This window comes from Mauremys mutica, chromosome 10, assembly GCF_020497125.1.
Source record: "Mauremys mutica isolate MM-2020 ecotype Southern chromosome 10, ASM2049712v1, whole genome shotgun sequence".
NCBI classification, from domain to species: Eukaryota; Metazoa; Chordata; order Testudines; family Geoemydidae; genus Mauremys; species Mauremys mutica.
Genome location: NC_059081.1, coordinates 18,187,575 through 18,212,191, shown reverse-complemented (window position 1 = coordinate 18,212,191; position 24,617 = coordinate 18,187,575). Strand labels below are relative to the sequence as shown.

The following is a 24,617-nucleotide window of genomic DNA, read 5'->3' as shown; positions in this document are numbered from 1 at the left end:
CTGGGGAACAACATGGCTACAAAAATGCAAACTAACGTTTGTAAAACACTTTGTATGTGAAAAGCTCCATATGCCTGCTACTAATATTATAATCTATTAGGTTTATTATTTATTTCAGTATATGCACAAACTAACGATTTTATTCTAAAATGTGGTTTAAGCTAGCCAGGTGATTCTGCCAAATCATGTTCTCATCTGGAGAAACTTGCCCCGAATAAAGCCACTGAAATTAGCCATTATTTTGTCTAGAGTTTCATTTTTTAAATTTTATAATTATATCAGTGGAGAAAAGGTCAGTGGGGGATAAAGGAAACAATGAGTATACTTCATACAGACAATATGACAGCTGGTAACTTGACTAACTGTTACAACAATTTGATAACTTACTATACTTCTTTGGACAGAATGGTTGTTATAAACTAGGAAAGTAAAGCAGTGACTAAACCTACCATATAAAAATCCTGGAGGAGTTAGTTTCCTGTGACCTCTAGTTGAACAAATTACTGTCCCCCTGCCCATAGCTTGAAGAATGCCTACTATTTTTCCTCCTCTCCCCCAGCATGACTTCTCCATTGTTGTTTCTGGTTCAACTGATGAAAACTAGAATCTGTTTCCTGAGCACAGGAGCTAAGTATACTGCTTCCACAATGTATCCAGCCTCTGCTGGATCAGGTACAAAATCAAGTCTCAAACTTAGATGTCCCAATTCTAGACTATATGGCCAGCTGGAAGGAGATACAATCATCCTTACAGATCAGCAATCATCCCTATTGAATAGCTCTTCTAAGGGGATCCACCAATAATTTAAATTTTATTCCTTTTTAAAATATACATGGAACCCTAGCCTACATAAAACCATAGGAACCAACAAGATTTAGGAAAGTGAATTTGAGCAGAAGTTGAACATGTTACAGTTTGGAGCTTTTGTGCAATTACTATGATGTACTGCAAGTTATAAATAGTAAGGGAGAAATATTTCAGTAAACTCCCTTGTCTTTCAAAAATGATCTCTTCATTAATAATTTAGTTTGTGTTTGCAATCTTCTCCTGTCTTAACTCTCAACCACATATACAAGCATGGCATACTGAAATATGTCATTACATTGTAGAGAAAAATTATTTATAAGCTTTCCATAACATGAGGCAAACAAAAGTGAGAAATCAGGCTAAATCCCCAGTATAACTCAGACACATCAACTGCTGGTTTTAAAATATATCTATAAAGCTAATGCATGGATTAATTCTACATTTCCCCCTTTAAGCCGCATTTATCAAAATACACAGCATAATAATAGCTAGAACTTTTTCTTAGTCATTCAGAAAATGTAGTTCTGTTTACTTCACCGACCACCAAAAAGTTATATTCCCATACCTGTACACTGTTGTCCTTGAAGCTGCTGTGAGTTGCATGGGGAAGATGTTCTAGGAAACTGCATTGGCTCTGATCCTGGAGGCTGCAAATATCCTACTGATGAACTGCAGTAAACAATACAACGGTGACACATAAATGAGAATTAAAAAGATATTATATATATATTTCAACCATTGCTTTTGAACTAGTTGACAACACATGCTACATACAGGTAAATAGAATTTTTATATCAATTCCTCAAAGAAAATATAATGCTTTTATTTTTTTTTTTAATCATTATCTGTTTTTTTCTGAAAATAGAAAACACTAAAAAAGAAATTTCAGGACTCTTCACACCTCATGACTTAGGCCTGGTCTACACTAGAAAGTTGTATCACTTTGACTATACTGGTATATTTAAAGTAGCATAAGCTCCTAGTGGTGATGAAGTGATGTTAGTATGAAGGTGCTTTATTTTGGTATTCCTTTCCAGGAAAGGGAAGAAACTTTACTGATAAGGTAACTTTACACCAGTGTAACTGTGTCTACACTAGGGGGTGTACTATATAATTATTTCTTCAAAAACAGTCACTGCCCCCCCATGTCCCCAACAGTTTTAGCGGTAGAAGAACGGTGTGTAGACCAGGACTTAGAGGACAGCAGTCTACATCTTTTCATGTCTGTGCTGAAAGATTTTCTAAAATTATTCTTATAGATTAGCAATCTGTTAGTGACACAAAACCTATCTACAAGCAAGAAAGCTCAAATACAAAAGTGTGTGTAACAAACAGGTCCTCCAGGAAAGTTTTCAGGCTCCTAGGTCCAAAGGTTATAATGTCCTTTAGTAAATGTAAAGGAGAATAAATTTAGAGGACAGGAAGACATAATCCATCAACATTTTGGCCATAAATAATTTTCTGACTGATGAATGCAGAAAAAATGAAGACGATGATAGCTTTTGGCGTGAATTATTATAAAGTATAAAAGTAAAATAGATAGACAGAGGCCCATATAGGACTGACACTGTGGATATCTTTCTTTTCTCCGTGTTCATTTTCACTTTGTTTAATACGCTGCCTCATAGTCTGATTCTAGGTACCCCCAAATTCTCCTGTCGAGGCCTCCACATGGTGAAAAAGGGCCACCATTTTTACTGAGGGTATCCTGCAGCTTTAGTCCCATTGACAGTAATGGGGGAATCAGAGAAGGACTAAAATTTGAAAGATGGAAGGCTGAAGTCGGAAATTCATGAGATCCTTTTAAAAAATATTGTGAGACTTGCAACAAAGTTATATGAGTTGGTAGCACGGAGTAAAGAGTCACAGAATTGAGCCTTAAAGTTGCTTACAGATTTAAGAGGTTCTTGTATCCCTTGCATACCCACGCTTCTATTTTGGATTCAAAAGGAGCATTGGCTGTGCAAGGAATGCAAGACTGGGCTGAAGGCCAGGGAGTTGCATGCTGGCTCAAAGCCAGACAGCCAGAGCAGGCTGAAGGCAGGAGTTCAACGGAGGAGCTTACTCGCTGACTTCTCAGGGCCAGAGAGCTGGACTCAGAGGAATCATGAGAGGGCCACTGACTCTGAGGACTCAAATCTGTATTACTGTCCCAAAGTCACTTCTGTGACAAACCTAGTGACTAAAGAAGTCTCTCCAAAGTTTTAAATGTCATGGCAAAAAGGAATTAATGCATTTCCTGGGGCTTGGCATAAAAACTGTTCCCCGAACAAGTGGCTCTCAACCTTTCCAGACTACAGTACCCCTTTTCAGTAGTCTGATGTCTTGTGTACCCCCAACTTTCACCTCACTTAAAATTTACTTGCTTACAAAGTCAGACATAAAAATATGAAAGAGTCACAGCACACTAGTACCGAAAAATTTGTTTACTTTCTCATTTTTACCATATAATTATGAAATAAATCAACTGAAATATAAATATTATACTTACATTTCAGCATACAGAGCAGTATAAACAAGTAATTGTCTGCATGTAATTTTAGTTTATACTGACTTCACTTGAGCTTTTTATGTAGCCTATTGTAAAACAAGGCAAATATCTAGTTGAGTTGATGTACCCCATGGAAGACCTCTGCATACCCCTGACTGAAAACCACTAACCTGAATGATTCAGCAAATACTCAAACTAGAAATTCTGTTACAATAAGCTACTTCAAGAAGTAACCTGAGAATCTTTTTGTTTTGATTTTTCAATCACAAGTCCCAATTACTGAATAGAACAGTGTTCTATCTACCTTCCATCAATAACAGGAAATAAAGGGGACATAAAAATGTATACTTTTGTTACCTAGCTGTAAGAAGTGGCCACAAAGCCACACTAAGAACTAATATTGAAAATACTAAGATCCTAAAGCAAACTCTGTTAGGGGACTGGAAAGTAATAAGCAGGTTACTGAAGATCAAATTACTGAATTACTCACCTTAAATTATTCTGCTGACCTGATGGAATGACACTGTAATAAACGGGTATTCCTGTTGTGGGCAGATTTGACTGACTGGGAATTATAACAGGCTGCTGATATGTCTGCTGGGGCATTCCTTGGGAACCTTGAGGCACTGAAACCTAAAGATTGAGAACATGTGAAGACTTATTTTCTGCAAAAAACTTCCTCCTCTGCCTCCAGACCACTCACATCACACAAGAGTTTGTTAAAAATACAGCTAATGTTAAACACTAAAACGCATGTTAATTCCATAATTACCCTATCAGAGATATTACCCATCCTAGAAAATTCTCCACCTGATTATCTAGCTACATATTCTAACAATTCAATTTTTGATGAACCTGTGGAGTCTGATGTATTTAAATCAGAATTGTAACACATTTAATATTTATGCAACAGAGACCTAAGTAAAATAATATGCAACTAATTGAATATGTAAAGTTATCAAGCTACATTTATAGTATAAAGCAGTTAAAATTAGGGATGTCACTTAATCGCAGTTAACTCTCATGATTAATTAAAAATTAATTGTGATTAATCACAGCGTTAAACAGCAGAATACCAATTTAAATTTATTAAATATTTTGGATGTTTTTCTACATTTTCATATATATATATATGAAATTCTGTGTTGTAATTGAAATCAAAGTGTATATTATTTTTCAATACAAATACTTGCACTGTAAAAATGATAAATTGTATTTCAATTCACCTCATACAAGTACTGTAGTGCAATCTCTGTCATCAACTGCACTCAAAAACAAAATAATGTAAAACTTCAGAGCCTACAAGTCCACTCAGTCTTACTTCTTGTTCAGCCAGTTGCTAAGACAAACAAGTTTGTTTACATTTACAGGAGATAATGCTGCCCTCTTCTTATTTACAATGTCACCAGAAAGTGAGAACAAGCATTTGCATGGCACTTTTGTAGCTGGTATTGCAAGGTATTCACGTGTCAGATATGCTAAGCATTCGTATGCTCCTTCATGTTTAGGCCACCATTCCAGAGGACATGCTTCCATGCTGATGACGTTCGTTAAAAAAAAAATGCGTTAATTAAATTTGTGACTGAACTCCTTGGGAAAGAATTATATGTCCCCTGCTCTGTTTTACCTGCATTCTGCCAAATATTTCATGTTATAGCAGTCTCGGACGATGACCCATCACATGTTGTTCATTTTAAGAACACTTTCACTGCAGATTTCACAAAATGCAAAGGTGGTACCAATGTGAGCTTTCTAAAGATAGCTACAGCACTCGACCCAAGGTTTAAGAATCTGAAGTGCCTTTCAAAATCTGAGAAGGGTGAGGTGTGGAGCGTGCTGTCAGGAGTCTTAAAAGAGCAGCACTCTGATGCGGAAACTTCAGAACTCGAACCACCAAAAAAGAAAAATCAATCTTCTGCTGGTGGCATCTGACTCAGATAATGAAAATGAACATGCGTCGGACCGCGCTACTCTAGATTGTTATGGAGCAGAACCCGTCATCAGCATGGACACATGTCCCCTGGAATGGTGGTTGAAGCATAAAAGGGACATACGAATCTTTAGTGCATCTGGCATGTAAATATCTTGCGACGTCGACTACAACAGTGCCATGAGGGCACCTGTTCTCAGTTTCAGGTGACACTGTAAACAAGAAGCAGGAAGCATTATCTCCTGCAAATATAAACAAACTTGTTTGTCTGAGTGATCGGCTGAACAAGAAGTAGGACTGAATGGACTTGTAAGCTCTGAAGTTTTACATTGTTTTGTTTTTGAATGCAGTTTTTTTGTACATAATTCTACATTTGGAAGTTCAATTTTCATGATAAAGAGATTGCACTACAGTGCTTGCATTAGGTGAATTGAAAAATACTATTTCTTTTGTTTGCTGACAATGCAAATATTTGTAATAAAAAATAAAGGAAGCAGTGTACACTTTGTATTCTGTGTTGTAATTGAAATCAATATATTTGAAAATGTAGAAAACATCCAAAATAAACAATAATAAAATACAATTTATTTAAACAGTGCAATTAATCACAATTAATTTTTTTAATTGCTTGACGGCCCTAGTTAAAATATCACCTTATTTATGTGAAGGAAAGCGGTGTCACATGCTTGTGAGTAGCAGTGACTCAAGCAAGCTATCAGGCAGACTGGTTTTTGTTGTTTCCTATACTCAAATTTAATTTTTTTGTTGTGAGCTGGTGTATTACCTTTTTTTTTTAAAATGGGAAGGGCTCTGAAGCTGGACCAAGCCAAGGGGAGAAATCCAACTCCACTCATCAATGTACCCATCAGACTTAAGGGGCAAACATGATGCCATTTTGCTTGGAGGGTAAGACAGAAAGCCTAAGCCTGTTATTTGACAGAAAATAAACTGGTAACCTTAAGAGTGTGGACTGCAGAGTAGTAGTGGTAAAGGTGCAGGTGAATGTGTGAGTGTAAGATACAGATACGAAAACAAATGAAAAAAATATAGGAGATGTACAATCCTCATGGAGAGATGAGCCAAATTCCTCAAAAATGTCAGGATGAAAGAGACTCATGTGTTGGTGAATCCCTGGGGCAGTGAAAGAACAGTTACTTACCTTATAGTAACTGTCGTTATTGGAGACATGCTGTCCTCATGCATAAGAGATTGGATTCTTTTGGCCAGCAGTGTCCATTGTGGCCATACCTGTCATCCCAGATGTACCGTGCCATATAAGGGCACATAGGGCAGTGTGGGCCCGACTGTCCCTTAGTGCCTTCGCCCATACAGAGTCCCACAGGGCTAAGACACTGTAATAGCAAGGAAGGAAGACAGAATGTGCAATTCATTTGGACAACACATCTCAAAGAACCACAGTTACTGTAAAGGTAAATAACTTTCTTCTTTGAGCAATTGTCCATGTGGATTTCACTGTTGGTGACTAACAAGCAGTTGTCTGTTTGCTTGGAAATGGATAGTAGAAGTTTTACTTAAACAATGACCGCAGGATAGCCATACCAAAGTAGGCATCCAATGTAGAAACCTTTACAAAAAAGAGTCGTCTTGTGAATGTGTGGACTGAAGTCCATGTAGCTGTCCTGCAGAGTTCAAAAATAGTAACATTCTTCAAACAAGCAGCAGTAGAGGAAAAGGAGGAGCTGTTGTTGCTGAAACCTCTGCTTCTTTCTTGGCAGTTGTGAGATCCTTTGAGCTGGCAGAGGAATGCTGCTTGAAGAAAATATCTGGTAATACTTGCTTCCATCTGGAACATAACGGCTCAGGAAACAGAGGCACTCTAGATCATTTAAGGAATGGAAAGCCTTATCTGTCTTTAAATTAAAGAGTTTGTTGCCTTCAAAGGATAGGTCCTGAATTGTTGTTTGGCTACAGAGGTGTCTCAGAAGATCTCCTTGGCTCCAATCTTCATAGATTTCCAGGGAGGTCCACAGTACACACCGCTATGTCAGATGCACCCAGTGCAGCCTGTAAGGAAGTGTAAAATATCAGCTGTCCTTTGGGCATGATCGTCTTTAGTTCCTCTTGGTGTTCTTGAGGTAGCCTGCCCACAAATTCAGACACTTGTCCCAATTCAAATAATTATAATTGAACAGAAGCACTTGGTACTTAGCTATGTGTGTCTGCTAGCTGGCAGACAGAGTTGTATCTGAATGCATCCAGACTACTGGGGTCTTTTTCCCTAGGTTAGCATTTGGGAGGCCCCTGCTGCTTCGGCCTCTCTTACATGGCAGCTACCACAAGTGACCTTGGTAATGGGTGGGACCTCCTGTCAGCTCACTTGGATGTGGATGGAATGTATATTGGCATGTCACAGGTCTTACACATGTTCCAACAATACAAGCATGGCAAAACTGCCAGGCATGGGAAGACATAAGATGTCCAGGAGTTTGAGAGGTTTCTCCTGCACCACTTCCACAGGTATACACAGAGTCTCTGCCATGTGCCTGACGAGGTCCTGGAATGCCTTGAAGTCATCAACTGGAGATGATGTTGGGTGATTTACTGCCTTGTCGTGAGAGGATGAGGAGACTGCAATGGGTTTGAGCTGTTCTTCCTCTTAAAAATACTACTAATCACTTTCCTCCTCCAACCTTTCCAGAATCTGAGGCTGCAATAGCTGGCCTAGCTGTTTGGTCTATATTGCCCCTTGGGGAAGAATAATCAAACTCTGGCAGGGGCCAATAATACAGTCTAAAGAGAATATAGATGCACTCCTGCAGGGCATCCAATAGGCCAATACAGCATGGGTGGAGGAGTTAGGGGACACCAGGAGGGATGTCCTCTATAAGCCCTGCTGCCCCTTACAGATTGCTCCCCAGAGTCTCTCCCACTCTCCCCAAACAGGGGAAGAAGGGTATGCAGGTGAAGAGTCCCTACTATGCCCTGACAGGGATGATGATGATGATGTACACCTCTGTCAAGGAAAGGGCATCCTCTCAGGAATGCCCTGGCTCTGTTGTTCTCTCCTTAACAGAGTAGTGGGTGCAGTTGGTACCAGAAATACCCGCTTTAACTATCAGGGCGACTTCTCAAAATCTGATGACTTAGCTATCGCCACCCTCAATCTCTCAGACCAAAAGAGCCAGCACCAGACTCACAGATAAATCACTTGGCACAGTATATGCCTTAGGTACCAACACACTAGCTACTGATGTGCTGAGGACCAAGGAACATGGTTCCAAGGTTGCCTGTAGAGAAGCGCTGAGTCCTGAGGGGCCAAGTACTCAATGACTGGTACTGAGAGAGGAGCAGTCTGCACGGTTAGTGGGTACTTCCAGCTCTAACACCAGGGCACCAGAGGGATCCTTCTCAGACAGCTGTTGGCTGCTCCTTGAATTTTGAGCCTGAGACAAGTCAGAATTATGAGTCATGTGCCTCGTGTAAGCAGACAGACCGGAGTACTGAGGTCTAGCTGCATCCTTCCTTTCGACATCCAAGGAGGCTCACATATAATGCTATAGAAGGAACAATCTTAAGTGGGCTTCTCTAGCTTTTTGAGCCTGCTTAGCGGACGGGGGGCATGACCCCTAAACAAAACAGGCACCTCGAGTGCCCATCATTAAGTGGCATTAAAGCTTCACAAAAGTGCTGGTTTCAATCCCCGGGGGTTTCACTTCTGTCACTTTGATAGAACTCCTGTAAGGAAGAGGGCAGGGAGTGAGTTCCAGCCTTATAAGATTTTTGCATGTGCTACCAAAAGGCAACTAGTCTAACTAACCGCTAACACTAAACTAGCACAATCCACAGAGAAGCAGGTGGACATTGCAGCGGTTCTGTCTCACTGCCACGTGTGGTAAGAAATAACTGAGCGATGGTTGGGCCTACTTTGCCCTTTATGCCCTTGGGTGGGTGTGGAGGTGGAGGGGCCCAATGGACACCGCTGGCCAAAATAATTTTATCTTGCATGCTTGAGGTGCATGTGTACCATGAATGGATTGCATGTGGATGACCACTTGAAGAATGCTCAATGTATGCCATCTTTATGGAAAAGCTGATTAAGATCCAAATCCCAAGAAACTTTAAAGACAGCCTACATTGACTATTTGTACAAGATTTAATAAAGGGGATGAATAAACAGTTATACATTTAACTACCTAAATAAATAATTGGAGATGTACCCATCTCCTAGAACTGATCTTGAAAGGTCATTGAATCCAGTCCAGTCCCCTGCCTTCACTAGCAGGACCAAGTACTAATGTTTGCCCCAGATCCTTAAGTGGCCCCCTCAAGAATTGAACTCACAACCCTGGGTTTAGCAGACCAATGCTCAAACCACTGAGCTATCCCTCCCTCCCATTGAAACAATAGCTGACTACAAATATCAAGACAGGATGCTGGAAACTCTACACTAAAATGTTTTGAGGGACTGAAGTATGAGGGTTTTTTGTCGTTTTTTAATCAGATCCAACCCAACTACTCAGGGCAACTGTTGAAAAAGGCTTTAGTGAAATAGGCTTTTTTTTTAAATACAACATACTGGGAGTTGGAAGGCCTTTGCCCTATTCCCAACTCTACCAGTGTCACGCTGCGTGAACTCAGGCAAGTCACCTGAGTTTCTCCTTCTGTAAAACAGAAATGACACTTAGCAACATTTTGTAAAGTGTTAAAAGATCTTTGCATCAAAAGAGCTTTAGAAGTGAGAAGTTACACATTTGAATATTAAATGTTTGTGCCTCTGCTTCATTCCAGAATGTTACCTTAACATAAGGGTTATACCAGTGCTTCTTAAAGTGAAACAAGTATTTAAGATGAAACTTAGGAGGATCAGAGAATGGCATAATGTGATTGGGCAAAATAGAGGGCTGGCGACTGAAAAAATTTACACGAGGCATATCATATAATTATTCTACTTAGAAAATTCTCTGCTCCCCATTTACCATACATCAATTATTCCACCAAGGGAAGTAGCTCTGCTATAGAAATTAAGTGATAACCTCCATGATTAACTGACTTGAGTTCTACATAATAGCAAGGAAGACTAGTGATGACAATAGCTGCAATAGTGCCAAGTAATGTCAAAATGTTCTCTTTCCCCCCAAAACAATGCAAAAGCTTGGTTATAGGGATTTCAAAGTTTGAGTTCTAGGAATTCTAAGAATTAATCAGGAGATTTTTCTGTAACAGAAGACAAAAAACAACAAAATGCAGAAGTTTTAACAGCTCTGGTTTCATGTACTCTACACGATATTTAATGCTATACTTTGACTGTAACACCCAGGCCCTCCGTGCAACTATTTAATGGAAAGTTGTGTATTTGTAATGCTCCTGCTTCAGACATTTCACATTACCTTTTTAAAATACGCAAGCTCCTGCTGGAGCTTTTTTCAGCCTACAAAGTTGTTCAGATTTTTTTAAATTGCTTTAAATATTAAAACAAATGACAAGGAAGTTCTGTAAAGATAACTTACCTGATAAGATGGCACTGAAGTATAAGGAACAATCACACCCTGTATCTGATTTCCAATGTTGTTGTGTTGGCTACTGACTAGATTTTGATTCTGAGACTGCTGAACTCCAACCAACCCCTGGTAGGCTTGCTGCTGGTTAGGCATAACTTGGTAGCCTGTAGTTACACAAATATTTAAATCTTGTTTTGAAAACAATTACATTACATTGCATCTATAACATGTTTTACACATAGATGTACATATGAAAAGGTTATAGTTTTGTTAAGACAGCTAATAGAACTTTCTCATCGGGATGTCAGGCCAGACTTAATCCTAAATGTATCTTTTGGAAGAGCAAATATTTACAAAACTAAAAAGAGTAATAGACTCAGGCTGTAAGGCCAAAAGGGACCACCATGATCTAGTCTCACCTCCTACAAGCCACAAAACCTCACTCACTCACTTCTGTAATGGATCCATATCCTCTGATGAGTTACTGAAGTCCTCAAATCTTGATTTTAAGTCTAAATTACAGAGAATCCACCATTTACTCTAGTTCAAACAAGCAAGTGACCCATGCCGCATAGGAAGGCAAACCCCACCCGCACCTCCACCCATCCCCCAGGGTCTCCGACAATCTGGCCTGAGAGAAAATTGCTTCCTAAACCCAAATATGGCAATCAGTTAGACCTTGAGCATATGGTCAAGACCCACCAGCCAGACACCTGGGAAAGAATTCTATTTAGTAATTCAGAGACCTCCTCATCTAGATAGGTTTCCAATGTTTTACTCTAAAGTCTAATGAAAAATTAAAAACAAAAACAAAACAGTCCCATGCACTCTTTATAATCCAGACATTGCAGCATTGGGATATACATAACCTGAAAATGAAATACAGTAGAAACAGACTATACAAAAAAAAAGTTTTAGTGTTTATTCTTCAAGCAATCAATGTAAAAAATTAAGCTTGATTTTGTAAATTCCATTAATGTTAATAATTTAAGAGGTTATTCGTCTCTTTGGTAAGGAAATTTTTTGTTGTTGCTTTAAATATATGAACATTAATCCAGCTGTGTCCTTTTAAAAACTGGTTATTCCACCTTTAGAGAAGTCTCAGTTGCCTAATAAGAACCATTAGGTTTTATAAACAGTACTAGTAGGAGTTCTCAAAAAGGAACAACTATTCAAAGCAAACAAAAATAAACCATTGACCCTTCATCTCTGGCAGCTTGGTGAGAGTGGAATTTACAGTGTATACAGAGGATTAAGATCATTTGGATCCATTTGTCTACACCACGAAATACCAAACACAAATCAGTTACTCTCCGGTGACGACAGCAATACCAATATGGTGACAATTACCATTTTCCAAGTGCCACTGAACAATGTCGGATAGTTATACAGTAACTGCCTGCACAATACTAAAAAGAGGCTATTCTATCATTAAGACATGTAAGTAATTCTCATTAATGCTAATGTGAATTACACAGTGTATCAATAACAAAATAACATCTCTCATTGATTTGACTTGTAAGCAAGTGAATTTCGTTAGTTTTCCCTGTCAGAAGCACTTTTATTTTCAACAAGCCTAAACTTTTAAAAAACTAAAAAAAAAAAAACCTTAAGGAAGTTTCTGCAAAAATACCACAATTTTAACATCACAATGATGATGAAAACCACAAGAACCTTAGAAGAAAAATGTTGTGTGTTATAACAACTTCAAACTCCATTAGTCTTTATTACTGTGATCAGCTCCATAAATAAAATAATAATATAGCATTGTTTTCATGGTCCACCCAAATATATTGATAGATTTTGCTGGTTTTCTAAAGCTCTCTGGAAAAAAACTGTTCTGCTTATGGACAGTCTGATGGGAACATTACAGCAATTTGTTGTCCATGATTACAGATGTCACAAGGTCCAGGCAACTCTTCCCCTTTGCATCACCCTCTCAGTTTGCCATGGTTTACCAATCACCTGCAACCAACGAAGTGAGAGGTGAAGAAACTGAAGTACTGATGGAAGGATGACTCTTGACATAAAGAGTGTTTAGGTTCTTGTGCCAAGGCTAAGGTGGATGTCAGGAGATCCTTCTTCTCTGCTATTATGTAGGCAAATCCTGCTCAGTGGAATCATTTCTACTGGTAGGTCACCTAATCAACCCAGTTTGCTTCCAACCAGTTTCTGAATCAACATCACCTGATTCTCTACTACTTTGTACGTGTGCAACGTGAGCGTGAAATGCTATCAAATCAAGAAGTGGGTGCAAAATATAGAAAATACAAAGGCAGTGGAAATTCAAGGCTAAGTGCTGCTCAGTGGCGGAAGCTCTCACATCTACGTCATGGACAAGACTGTCAGACTCAGGAGCTCTCAAAATAGTAACATGATAGAAGAATATAAGCACACCATCCTCCCAGGATGAATTTCATCCAGGCTCCTAATTGGAAGAGGTTCTATTTGTGAAATGTGAGAGCCATTCAGCCATGTGTGAACTGACAAAAACCAGTAGGGAATACCCAAGCTCATTATTGGCAAGGTTAAAGAGGATAAGTTGCCAGCAGCCCTCAAACATGCAATAATTCAGTCCTTGCTTGCAACAGATCACTTTATTTAAAATAACCTTGCCAATTATCATCTGGTCTCTAAGCCTCCCCTTTTCTGGGAAAGGTCATTAAGAAACTGGTGGCAGGGCAAATTCAACTGACATACTCTGATTCTTTGGACATCAGTCAGCCAATTGTTCCCTGACAGTGGACTGAGATCGAACAACTTTTTACTTCCACTAGAATACAACTTATTATCAAATATTTACATACAGTGCCAATGGTACACCTGCAGCCCTGTCAGAAAAGGTGGTAGCATAGAACTGAAGGGTAACTGATGCTGTAGGTTGATAACCTTACAAATATGATACAGTGACATCTTCACCATCTAAGGGACTAAAGAATCAATTAAAAATGAAAATGGAGCACAAAATAAAAAGGGGAACTACATGAAATTTACACAGCTGTAAAAATCATACATGGGACTTTGCCTGTAACGAAGAATTCAGAAATCTGTCTGCCAGTCCCACTTCCAGTTTCATTAGAAACCTATGTGCAATGCAAGAAGAGCAATGAAACTTGCCTGATTTCACAGTGATTTACATCAGGATCACACTGGGATGAACATACAAAACAGAATGAAACAGTGTGTAAAGGCCACCTGTATTGCATATAAAATCATTAAAATCCATACGGACAAAAATGGCAATGACTCAGCTCTAATAAAAGCCTGCTCTTCTATTTGAAGTGTTGGTCACTTCCCAAGATGTATCTAGTGTATTTTCCACCTTTCTGGAAATAGTATCTCGAATTCACTCAGTAACTTAGGAGAAGGGAGAAGAGTAAGTGATGTACCATTAATTTTACAAGGTGCTCAGAAAACATGATGATTGCTAGAGAAATACCTATATGTAAACAGCACATTGCTTACACGCATTCAAATGATTAGTCATGCAAAACTATAAAACAAAACCTTTTACAAATACATACATGTGTACATGGATATTGTAGAATTAGAGGTCATTCAGTGAAGGACAATGAACATTTTTGAGCATGGAAGAACTTGTATGGAAAGAGATTAAAGAGACTGGCATTGTTTACCTTTGAAAAGAGATGAATAAGAAGACATAATAAAAAGTATAAAGAATGGCTAATAGAAGAGAAAGCAGCATCTGTTTTCCCCATCTAATAATGCAAGGGGATATTAAATGAATGTTAAAAGGTGGAAGATTCAAAACTGATAAAAAGAAATGCTTTTCACACAATGCATAATTAGATTGTGGAACTCATTGGCAGAGGATGCTGAGAGGCCAAAAAACTCAGCAACACTCAAAAAGGGACTAGATAATTATATAGATGGCATTAAGTACTGTAGCTCTGGAAATTCTTGTTAACAAATTTTGGAAGAAACATGAGGAAGAAATCTAATGTGGGAGGAGAGATTATTCTACACCTGTGTAACTGCAGGGTTTATTGAACCTTCTTCTGAAGCATCTGGTGTTGATCACTGTTGGAGACAGAATGCTGGACTAGACAAATATTGAGTGCAAACTAGTATGGCAATTTCCATATGCCAATACATATTTTAAATTAAGAGAACAAGAATTTCTAAAGGACAATGGAGATCAGATTAATAAAAGTACTCATATTTTTGTTTAAAGTATCAACAAGATTTGATGGAAACCAATTCAAATCAACATTTTATGAAATATAGTAACTTCATGATGAATGCGATCAAGCATTAGGGACAGAACTAGTATATTTCTGTCCTGCAAAGAGAACCTTACCCTTATAAATCAAAACACTGCACCTGTGACCACAACTGACCACATAAAATGATGTTTTCCCCCAACTTAGCCCCACAAACAAAAGAAGCAAGTTTCATACAAGGGCTCAAGGTGGATTTGCTTTCTACTAGGGCAGGGGTGGTCAACCTGTGGCTCAGAAGCCACATGCGGCTCTTCAGAAGTTAATAAAGGTGAGTTGCATCATACACGCATTTAACTTATGCAAATTCAACTATACGTGCGCTGCAACCCCCCCCAAAAAACCAACAGGATACCTGTAAATAGTGCGGGTGATTCCACCCAATGAGCATATGCCCCGGAGTGAACGTGAGATGGGACACGTGCATCTGCTGTTCCCTCAGTCGGTCTCAGTTCCCACATGCCTCTCATAGTGTGAGCATCTTGCCGCACTGAGTGTGATTCTTGTGATTAAAGATATGTATTTTTCGTACAACGTGGCCCCTAAACACAAGCCAACTACTTCATCTGGTGCTTAACCGAAGAAACAGCGATCTGTTCCAACGCTAGAGGAAAAACTGGCTGTGTTGGACTTATTGAGAGACGGTATGTCTGTCTCCAACGTGGCGCATAAATATGGCCGCAACGAATCTAGCATCTGTGCCATCAAGATTTGAGAGAGAGAAATTCGTCAAGCCGTGGCATCAAGTGCTCCAATAACTGCTAAGGTGATGAGCCAGGTGTGTGATAAGACTTTAGTGAAGACTGAAAAGGCATTAAACATATGGCTGGACGACATGAACCGTAAACGTGTGCCTATCGATGGCAACACGTTGCGAGAAAAGGCTCTTAGCCTCTATGTGCTGTTCAAACCTCCTGCCGAAGAGGGACAACCTTCTGATGAGAAGGAATTCAAAGTCAGGCAAGGCTGGCTTAACAGTTTTAGGAACCGCTTCAACCTCAAAAATGTGCAGACTACTGGTGAAGCTGCATCTGCCAATGAACAGGCAGCAAAACCTTACCCCGAACAATAAAGAAAATCATAGAAGAAAAGGGCTATCTTCTGGAACAAGTTCTTAATGCTGACAAGACTGGGATCTTTTGGAACAAAATGCCCAACCGCACTTACATTTCAAAATCAGAAAGACAAGCCCCTGGCTTCAAAGCAGCTAAAGACCGTGTGACTGTTTTGTGGCAATGCGGCTGGGCATTTAATAAAGCCGGGCTTGCTCTACAGGGCTGCAAATCCCCGTGCCTTAAAAAGCAAGAACAAAAACCTCCTGCCTGTGTTCTGGCAATCAAATAAAAAGGCTTGGGTGAAAGCAGCATTATTTCTGGATTGGTTCCACAAGTGTTTCATTCCGGAGGTCACGCGGTACCTCGAAGAGAAAGGACTTGACCTTAAAGTGTTGCTGATCGTAGACAATGCTCCTGGCCACCCTGCAGCACTCCAGTTTGCACATAACGACGTTGAAGTCGTCTTTCTTCCCCCCCAATACCACCTCCATCCTCTCAACCAAGGCGTGATTTGCTGTTTCAAGGCCATGTACATGAAGCTTATGTTCTCGCAGATACATAGTGCTATGGATGCTGATCGCAATCTTAATGTGATGGAGTGTTGGAAGTCCTTCAACATTGCCAATGGCATCACTTATATTAAACAGGCAATGGATGCAATCAAGCCTGAAACAGTCAATGCACGTTGGCGAAACCTATGGAAAGAATGTGTGAATGATTTTAAGAGTTTCCCGACCATTGACAAAGAAATGAAACGCATTGTTCAGGTGAGCAGGCAAGTGGGTGGTGATGGCTTCGACAACATCCTTGAGGAAGAAATTGAAGAATTAATTGAGAGCCACAGAGAAACACTGACTAACAAAGAGTTAGAGGAACTGATAACATCGTCTACAGAAGATGAAGATGATGACAAACAAGAAGAGCCAGCAAGTTGGAATCTTCATAAATTTGCTGAAGTGTTCCAAGCAGCGAAACACTTGAACGATTTAATTTCTGAATATGATCCCTCTATGGAACGAAGCCTCAAAATCACAGGTAGTATTACGGACAATTTGAGACTGTATCAAGAAATGTTTGAGCAGGTCAAGAGACAACAGCGACAGTTGCCGATCACCATGTTTTTCAAGGAAAAACAACCAGCAGCAGATGAGCCTACGCAATCAACTTCTTGAGCTGAACCAGAGCCAACCACTTCATCTACGCCTTGCTCTCTGTCACCCAAGCTCTCCATCACATCCGTCTCCTGGATCAACATCAAGCCCTGATGACCCCTTGTAATTACCCCCTGTAATTAAAAATACAGTACTGTACAATTATATTTTGCATATGTACTGTATTATATACTGTACATTACTATATACATTATACTTATTACTATACAGGGTTGTATACACAAAATCACTGTACTTTATGGGCTATATGTGATTTTTGCCTTACACGCTGACTTTAGAACCTAACCCCCATGCAAGATGCAACTCCACTGTATGTGGCTCCTTGTATAGGCACCGACTCCGGGGCTGGAGCTACAGTTGCCAACTTTCCAATGTGCTGAGGGGTGCTCACTGCTCAACCCCTCGCTATGCCATAGGCCCTGCCCCCACTCCACTCTTTCCCACCCCCTCCCCTAAGCCTGCTGTGCCCTCACTCCTCCCCCGAGCCTCCTGCATGCCACAAAACAGCTGATCGGGAGGTGTGGGGAGGGAAGGGGAGGCACTGATCAGCAGGGCTGCCAGGGGGTGGGAGGTGCTGGGAGCGGGGGCTGAGGAGAGGGGGAGATGATGGGGGTGCTGCTGATGTATTACTGTGGCTCTTTGGCAATGTACATTGGTAAATTCTGGCTCCTTCTCAGGCTTAGGTTGGCCACCCTGCACTAGGGAAAGAGCACAAATGATAGCTGTTAAAATAACTGATTTAAATGAATGTTTACAGGAAAACCATGGTTGTTACTCCTGCCTTGCCTCACTCCAGCTCTAACCACTAGACTCTGACTTTAGACACTAGGCCTGACTCCCCACATCCTGGTAACTGACAGTCTCTTTGTGAAAATCAAAGTCAAATACTGCACTGCAATTGGGGCATGTCATGACTGAGCTATATTGGCATGCATATGTGGGTGAAGTTTCCATAGAACTTGTCCCCACTATGCCACTCAAGTTGGGTTTTGGTATTTTTACTAGCACCAAAATGTTCTTGATCAATACATGAACATAGCAAATCAATTCATTCAGACTCTTCCTAGGATAAACGCAGCATAATGTAGTTCATATACAAACAAACTGCAATTAAGACAAACATGTATTCATTTAGAAAGATCACAAAAGGGCATCAGATAAACACACAAAAATGATTAAGAAATATTCAGAGTATTATCAGCCATTCGAATGAACACTGTAAATTGGTTTTATTCATACTGGTTTGTGAAAAGGAGCAGCACTGAAATCTGAATGTGATAGAACAATCAGTATATTAGGATATTAGCTTCCAAAAATTATGCAGTTGAATCTTAGTTCCATTATTCAAGAAAATCTAGACAGTATATCTGTGCATTAGATTCAAAATACAAGACAGGCACTGCACATAAATATTTTCAGTTTGTCATATCAATGCCATTTAATTTATACACCTCTACCTCGATATAACGCTGTCCTCGGGAGCAAAAAAAATTTACCGCGTTATAGGTGAAACTGCGTTATATCGAACTTGATCTGATCTGCCAGAGCGCACAGCCCCACCATCCCCGGAGCACTGCTTTACCGCATTATATCCGAATTTGTGTTATATCCGGTGGCGTTATATCGGGGTAGAGGTGTACTTTGAATCAATATTAAGGAACTTCCCAAAGACAGCACTTACAGTTTTATTTAGTATGAAGAAATCTGTGATTCTGAACTATATATAAACTTCCCATGCCTTAATTATCCTTACAGATTTTTTTTTAAATAAATGAGATGCCTCAATTTATTCAGTTACTAGATGATGTAAGGCACCTAAAAAGCAGTATACTGTGAGTAACTATAAATATTGAAGCTACAGGATATGATGGATGCAATTAATAGTGCTGCAAACTAAAATTCTCGTTTCCAAGCAACTGCAATGTAGCTATGAATATTTTTCAGTCTCTTCTGCACTTCCAGAAAGAGAATTAATTTTGCAAGCTGAGAGAATAACTAGGACAATATAAATTGATTGCTAAGAAGGTTCCCCAGAGGGTTTAAAAAAAAAAAAAGGTTCTATTTTTAGAGTTACGATTCCACCTCGGCATAGGAAGTGGCATGACAGAAATGCAGCACTCAGCAGAAAAAGGTTGCGCCTGGAACAGATGGTTTTATTTTCAGAAATATTCTGAACTAGCAGCTACAATAAAAGAACATATGCTTCTTAATATTTGCTCAGCAAAGTAATTAACAATATTTTAATTTATCTGTTAACTTAAATAACATCTTGTTTATGGCACCTGGATCACCACCTAATGCAGAAAAAACATTAAGAGAGAGAAATATTACTTTCTATGAAAAAATTAACAAAAAAATGTGCTTAGAAAAATTCAGACAAATAATAACTAGTGGTAATCTTCAGAGTTAGAGGTTGTACAGCAGAGGCTGGTTTTAACTCCCTCTTAGACAAATCACAGTTACACCCCCCCGACATGAGTCGCTTCCTCAATTAGCTGAAGCACCATCTTCCTTACGTTTTTTTATGCTCATGACACATTTTGGACAAGCAGGTTGTAAACTATTTGATTAAAAGGCAGCATATAAGTCAAACACACACCTGAAACCCCTTTAAAAGGAAGCGAGGAAGCAGCTGAAAAAGAGACCGGTTCACTGTGAGAAATGTAACCCTCTCAGACAGTGTTACGGCCCCGAATCCAACAGCTCACAAAAAAGGCCAAACCATTCCACAACATTAAACAAATACGCTTCAGTTACAATGTTTTCTGAAAGGTTTCAGAGTGGTAGCCATGTTAGTCTGTATCACAAATATAAACAACAAATATTTGTAAAAAAAACAAACAGGTCATTGGAAAGCTGTTTTATAGTTATTAAAAACTTCATAATACAAATAAAATTGACAGCTATTAAGCAATACAATTAAAAGTAATGTGTTAATTCTCAGTTTGGTAGGGTGTGATGGGATGGATCACAGAAAACCCCTTGGGAATGCCAACTGATGTGCTGGGACTACCTCTAAGCCTGTTTTCCCTGGCATCTTGGGACTTAGAACCCTGCCTGGTTTGGGCCAGACATGTTAGCCTGCTACAAACAGACCTAGGTCTGAAACACGTCCCCCAACAGCTGCAGGCTTAACTGAAAACAGCTTAAGAAGTGTTCCTTCTTCAACACTAAGATGCCCAGCTCCCAATGGGGTCCAAACCCCCAATAAATTCATTTTACCCTGTATAACGCTTATACAGGATTAACTCATAAATTGTTCGCCCTCTATAACACTGAGAGAGAGAGATGCATAGCTGTTTGCCCCCTCCCCCCAGGTATTAATACATACTCTGGGTTAATTAATAAGTAAAATGTGATTTTATTAAATACAAAAAGTAGGATTTAAGTGGTTCCAAGTAACAGACAAAACCAGAAAAAGGCTAATGTAGTGCCCATCTTTAAAAAAGGAGGAGGAGGATCCAGAACTACAGGCCAGTCAGCCTCACCTCAGTTCCTGGAAAAATCATGGAGCAGGTCCTCAAGGAATCAATTCTGATGCACTTAGAGGAGAGGAAAGTGATCAGGAATAGTCAGCATGGATTCACCAAGGGCAAGACATGCCTGACTAACCTAATTGCCTTCTATGATGAGATAACTGGCTCTGTGGATGAGGGGAAAACAGTGGACATGTTATTCCTTGACTTTAGCAAAGCTTTTGATACGGTCTCCCACAGTATTCTTGCCAGCAAGTTAAAGAAATATGGGCTGGATGAATGCACTATAAGGTGGATAGAAAGCTGGTAGTGATCAATGGCTCCATGTCTAGTTGGCAACCGGTATCAAGCAGAGTGCCCCAAGGGTTGGTCCTGTGGCAGGTTTTGTTCAATATCTTCATTAATGATCTGGAGGATGGCATGGACTGCACCCTCAGCAAGTTTGCAAATGACACTAAACTGGGAGGAGTGGTAGATACACTGGAGGGTAGGGATAGGATAGAGGGACCTAGACAAATTAGAGGATTGGGCCAAAAGAAATCTGGTGAGGTTCAACAAGGACAAGTGCAGAGTCCTGCATTTAGGATGGAAGAATACCATGCACTGCTACAAACTAAGGACCAAGTGGCTAGGCAGCAGTTCTGCAGAAAAGGATCTAGGGGTTATAGTGGACGAGAAGCTGGATATGAGTCAATATGCCCTTGTTACCAAGAAGGCTAACGGCATTTTGGGCTGTATAAGTAGGGGCATTGCCAGCAGATCGAGGGACATGATCATTCCCCTCTATTTGACATTGGTGAGGCCTCATCTGGAGAACTGCATCCAGTTTTGGGCCCCACACTACAAGAAGGATGTGGAAAAATTGGAAAGAGTCCAGTGGAGGGCAACAAAAAATTATTAGGAGGCTGGAGCACCTGACCTACGAGGAGAGGCTGAGGGATCTGGGATTGTTTGGTCTGCAGAAGAGAAGAATGAGAGGGGATTTGATAGCTGCTTTCAACTACCTGGAAGGGGGTTCCAAAGAGGATGGATCTAGACTGTTCTCAGTGGTAACAGATGACAAAACAAGGAGTAATGGTCTCAAGTTGCAGTGGGAGAGGTTCAGGTTAAATATCAGAAAAAAAACTTTTCCACTAGGAGGGTGGTGAAGCACTGGAATGGGTTACCTAGGGAGGTGGTGGACTCTCCTTCCTTAGAGGTTTTTAAGGTCAGGCTTGCCAAAGCCCTGGCTGGGATGATTTAGTTGGGGATTGGTCCTGCTTTGAGCAGGGGGTTGGACTAGACCTCCCGAGGTCCCTTCCAACCCTGATTTTCTATGATTCTATGAACAAAGTGAATTACCAAGCAAATAAAATAAAACATGCATGTCTACACCTAATACAGTAAGGAAACGGAATGATAAAATCTCACCCTCAGATGTTTCAATAAGCTTCTATCACAGACTGGACACCTTCCTAGTCTGGGCACAACCCTTTCCCCTGGTATCGCCCTTGTTCCAGCTCAGGTGGTAGCTAGGGGATTTCTCATGATTGCAGCCCCCTTTGTTCTGTTTCACCCCCTGATATAACTTTGCACAAGGCGGGAATCCTTTGTCCCTCTCTGGGTTCCTACCCCTCCTTCTAAATGGAAAAGCACCAGGTTAAAGATGGATTCCAGTTCAGGAATTTAGGGTGTGGGTGTAAAAAGAATTTGCCCTTAAAGAACATTGTAAGGGAGTGGGGTGGAAGAGATCTGCCAGCAAGGCTCCAATCTCCCCAACCCTATGGACCAACATGATGGCTACTAAAAAGGCTGATCTTGGAGCAGAAAACTGGTTGCCATTGGTTCAAATGGAGGTTTCATAAGGTATCTAAATACCAGGTTGAGGTCTCAGGTCAGGGTAGGGTCTTTAATCTGGGAGTAGAGATTTCCCAAACCCTTAATTAACCTAGACAACATGGGGTGAGGAAATATCAAGAACTCGTCTACTGGAGGATGAAAGGCTGATACTGTGGCCAAATGGACCTTAATCGAGCTAACTGATAACCCCGATTTCTTTAGATCCAACAGTTAATCTAGGATGACTGAAGGCTGCAGAGATTCAGGCAGAGGGTGGCAGTGGCAACACCAATCGAAGACTCTCTTCCATTTCTGCAGGTAAGTAGTACAGGCTGACTTTTTTCTATTCTTCAACAACACCTCTGCATTTCTGCAGAGCAGGAAGATTCTAATCCCATGAGCCACAGAGGAACCATGCCCTCAGGTAGAGAACCCCAGGTTGAGGTGAAGCACAACCCATAGCCTGTGAAAGCAGACCAAGAGTGGTCCAAAGCTTGAACAGTGGTTGGATGCATGGATGAAGCAGGTATGGAGACTGAGCTTGTCTCAGTCAGGTCAGCACTGTAAGGATAACTGGCTTTGTCCTGTCTGATTTTGTTAATCACTTTTAGTATCAGAGGTGTTGGAAGAAACACAAAGCAGACCCTTCGTCCAAAATGGACGACAGGCAGCCCATAAAGAGCGGTGGTCCCATCCCCCTCTTCAGCAGAAGAGATGGCATTTATTGTTTCTGGAGGTGGTGAAGAGAGCCACCTCTGGCAGTCCCCATCCTTGGAATATACTGCCTAGCTCCCATTTGTAGTCCTGGGAGAAGCATCTGCTGAGAATGTCAGCTGCGGTGTTCTGAATACCTGGGAAGTAGATCTGAGGAGTTATACACCTGTTTCATAGTTGCCTGACTTCGGCGCACAGGGAGGGAAGGATCTCGCTTGTCCTTGCTTGTTGATATAGAATATGCAAGATACATTGTCTGTCGTGACCCTGAGGAGGGGTAGGAAATGAAGGCAGGTGCTCCTGACTGCCTTGAGTTCCCACAGACTCATGTGGAGATTGGTTTCCTGAGTTGTCTATCTGCTCTTAGTAATGAGGGCATTGAGGTGAGCTCCACATCCCAACAGTGATCCATGTGTTGTTAAAGTCATTGATGGAGCCGGGCAACAGAAAGGAATGCCTGCCCAGAAGCTGAGTTGATCTCTCCATCAGTCTAGGAAATTCCTCTTCCGTAGAGGAACCGTCACAAGCCAGTCCAAGGTTTGCCTGGCTGGAGAATAGGACATTCTGAGCCAACCCTGGAAGCAGCGGAGGCATAAGTCGTGTGTGGTCGGTCACAAAGGTGCAAGATACCATGTGTCTCAAGAGCTGAAAACAGTTCCTTGTTGTGGTCCAAGGGCTCCTCTGAATTGATCCTACCAGACTTGACAAAGTTATGAATCTGTCTAAGGGAAGGTAGGCGCTGTGTCAACAAGCCCAAAGATCCCCCTACAAACTGTATCTTCTGTACAGGAGTTAATGTGATTTTTTTTATATTCGGCTGGAGATCAGACTCCTGGAAAAGAGCAAGGGTCATTTGGGTGGAAGACAGCACTGCTTGTAAGAATGCCCTTGAGTAGCCAGTCATTTAAGTATGGGAAGACTAGGATTGCTTCTCGTTGGAGGTAAGCAGCCACTACCCCCAGGACCTTTGAGAACACCATTGGGGCCAAATAAAGGTCAAAGGGAAACCCCAATATTGGAAATGATCCTGGCCTACAGTGAAGTGTAAGTATTTTCTGGGAAACAGATGTATCATTACATGGAAATAGGCATCTTGCAGGTTAAGGGCCAAAACCCAATCCCCTTCCTCCATTGAAGGAATTATACTTGCCAGAGTCACCATCCTGAACATCTGAGACTTTACAAACTTGTTCAGAAGTCTTAGATCCAAGATTGGTCTCCACTCTCCATCCTTCACTGGCACAAGGAAATACTTCAAGTAAAACCCTTTGCTCTTATAAGGAGGTGTTGCTCCTAAATTGAAGGAGAATGCTCATGTCTCGTCTCAATAAAAGCTCATGAGAGGGGTCCCTGAAGAGAAACGGGGAAGAAAATGAAGGGAGCAAGGGATGTAAAGTGGACGCTATAACCCACTTATCTGTAGTGATCCACCCCCAAGCATGCTAGAAATGGGA

General features: G+C 40.6%; 1 protein-coding gene across 10 annotated transcripts in view; it reads right to left on the bottom strand.

Moving 5' to 3' along the window:
• The window catches only part of R3HDM1 (R3H domain containing 1), a 129,313-nt gene that overhangs the window by 11,664 nt on the left and 93,032 nt on the right, over positions 1 to 24,617 (bottom strand). For all 10 annotated transcript variants that reach the window (XM_044978463.1, XM_044978453.1, XM_044978459.1 and 7 more), the window contains 3 exons: positions 10,697 to 10,851; positions 3,789 to 3,931; positions 1,373 to 1,476 (listed from right to left, as the gene is read on the bottom strand). In XM_044978463.1, the coding sequence (XP_044834398.1) occupies positions 1,373 to 1,476; positions 3,789 to 3,931; positions 10,697 to 10,851 (402 nt within the window). The remainder of the gene's footprint in view (positions 1 to 1,372; positions 1,477 to 3,788; positions 3,932 to 10,696; positions 10,852 to 24,617) is intronic.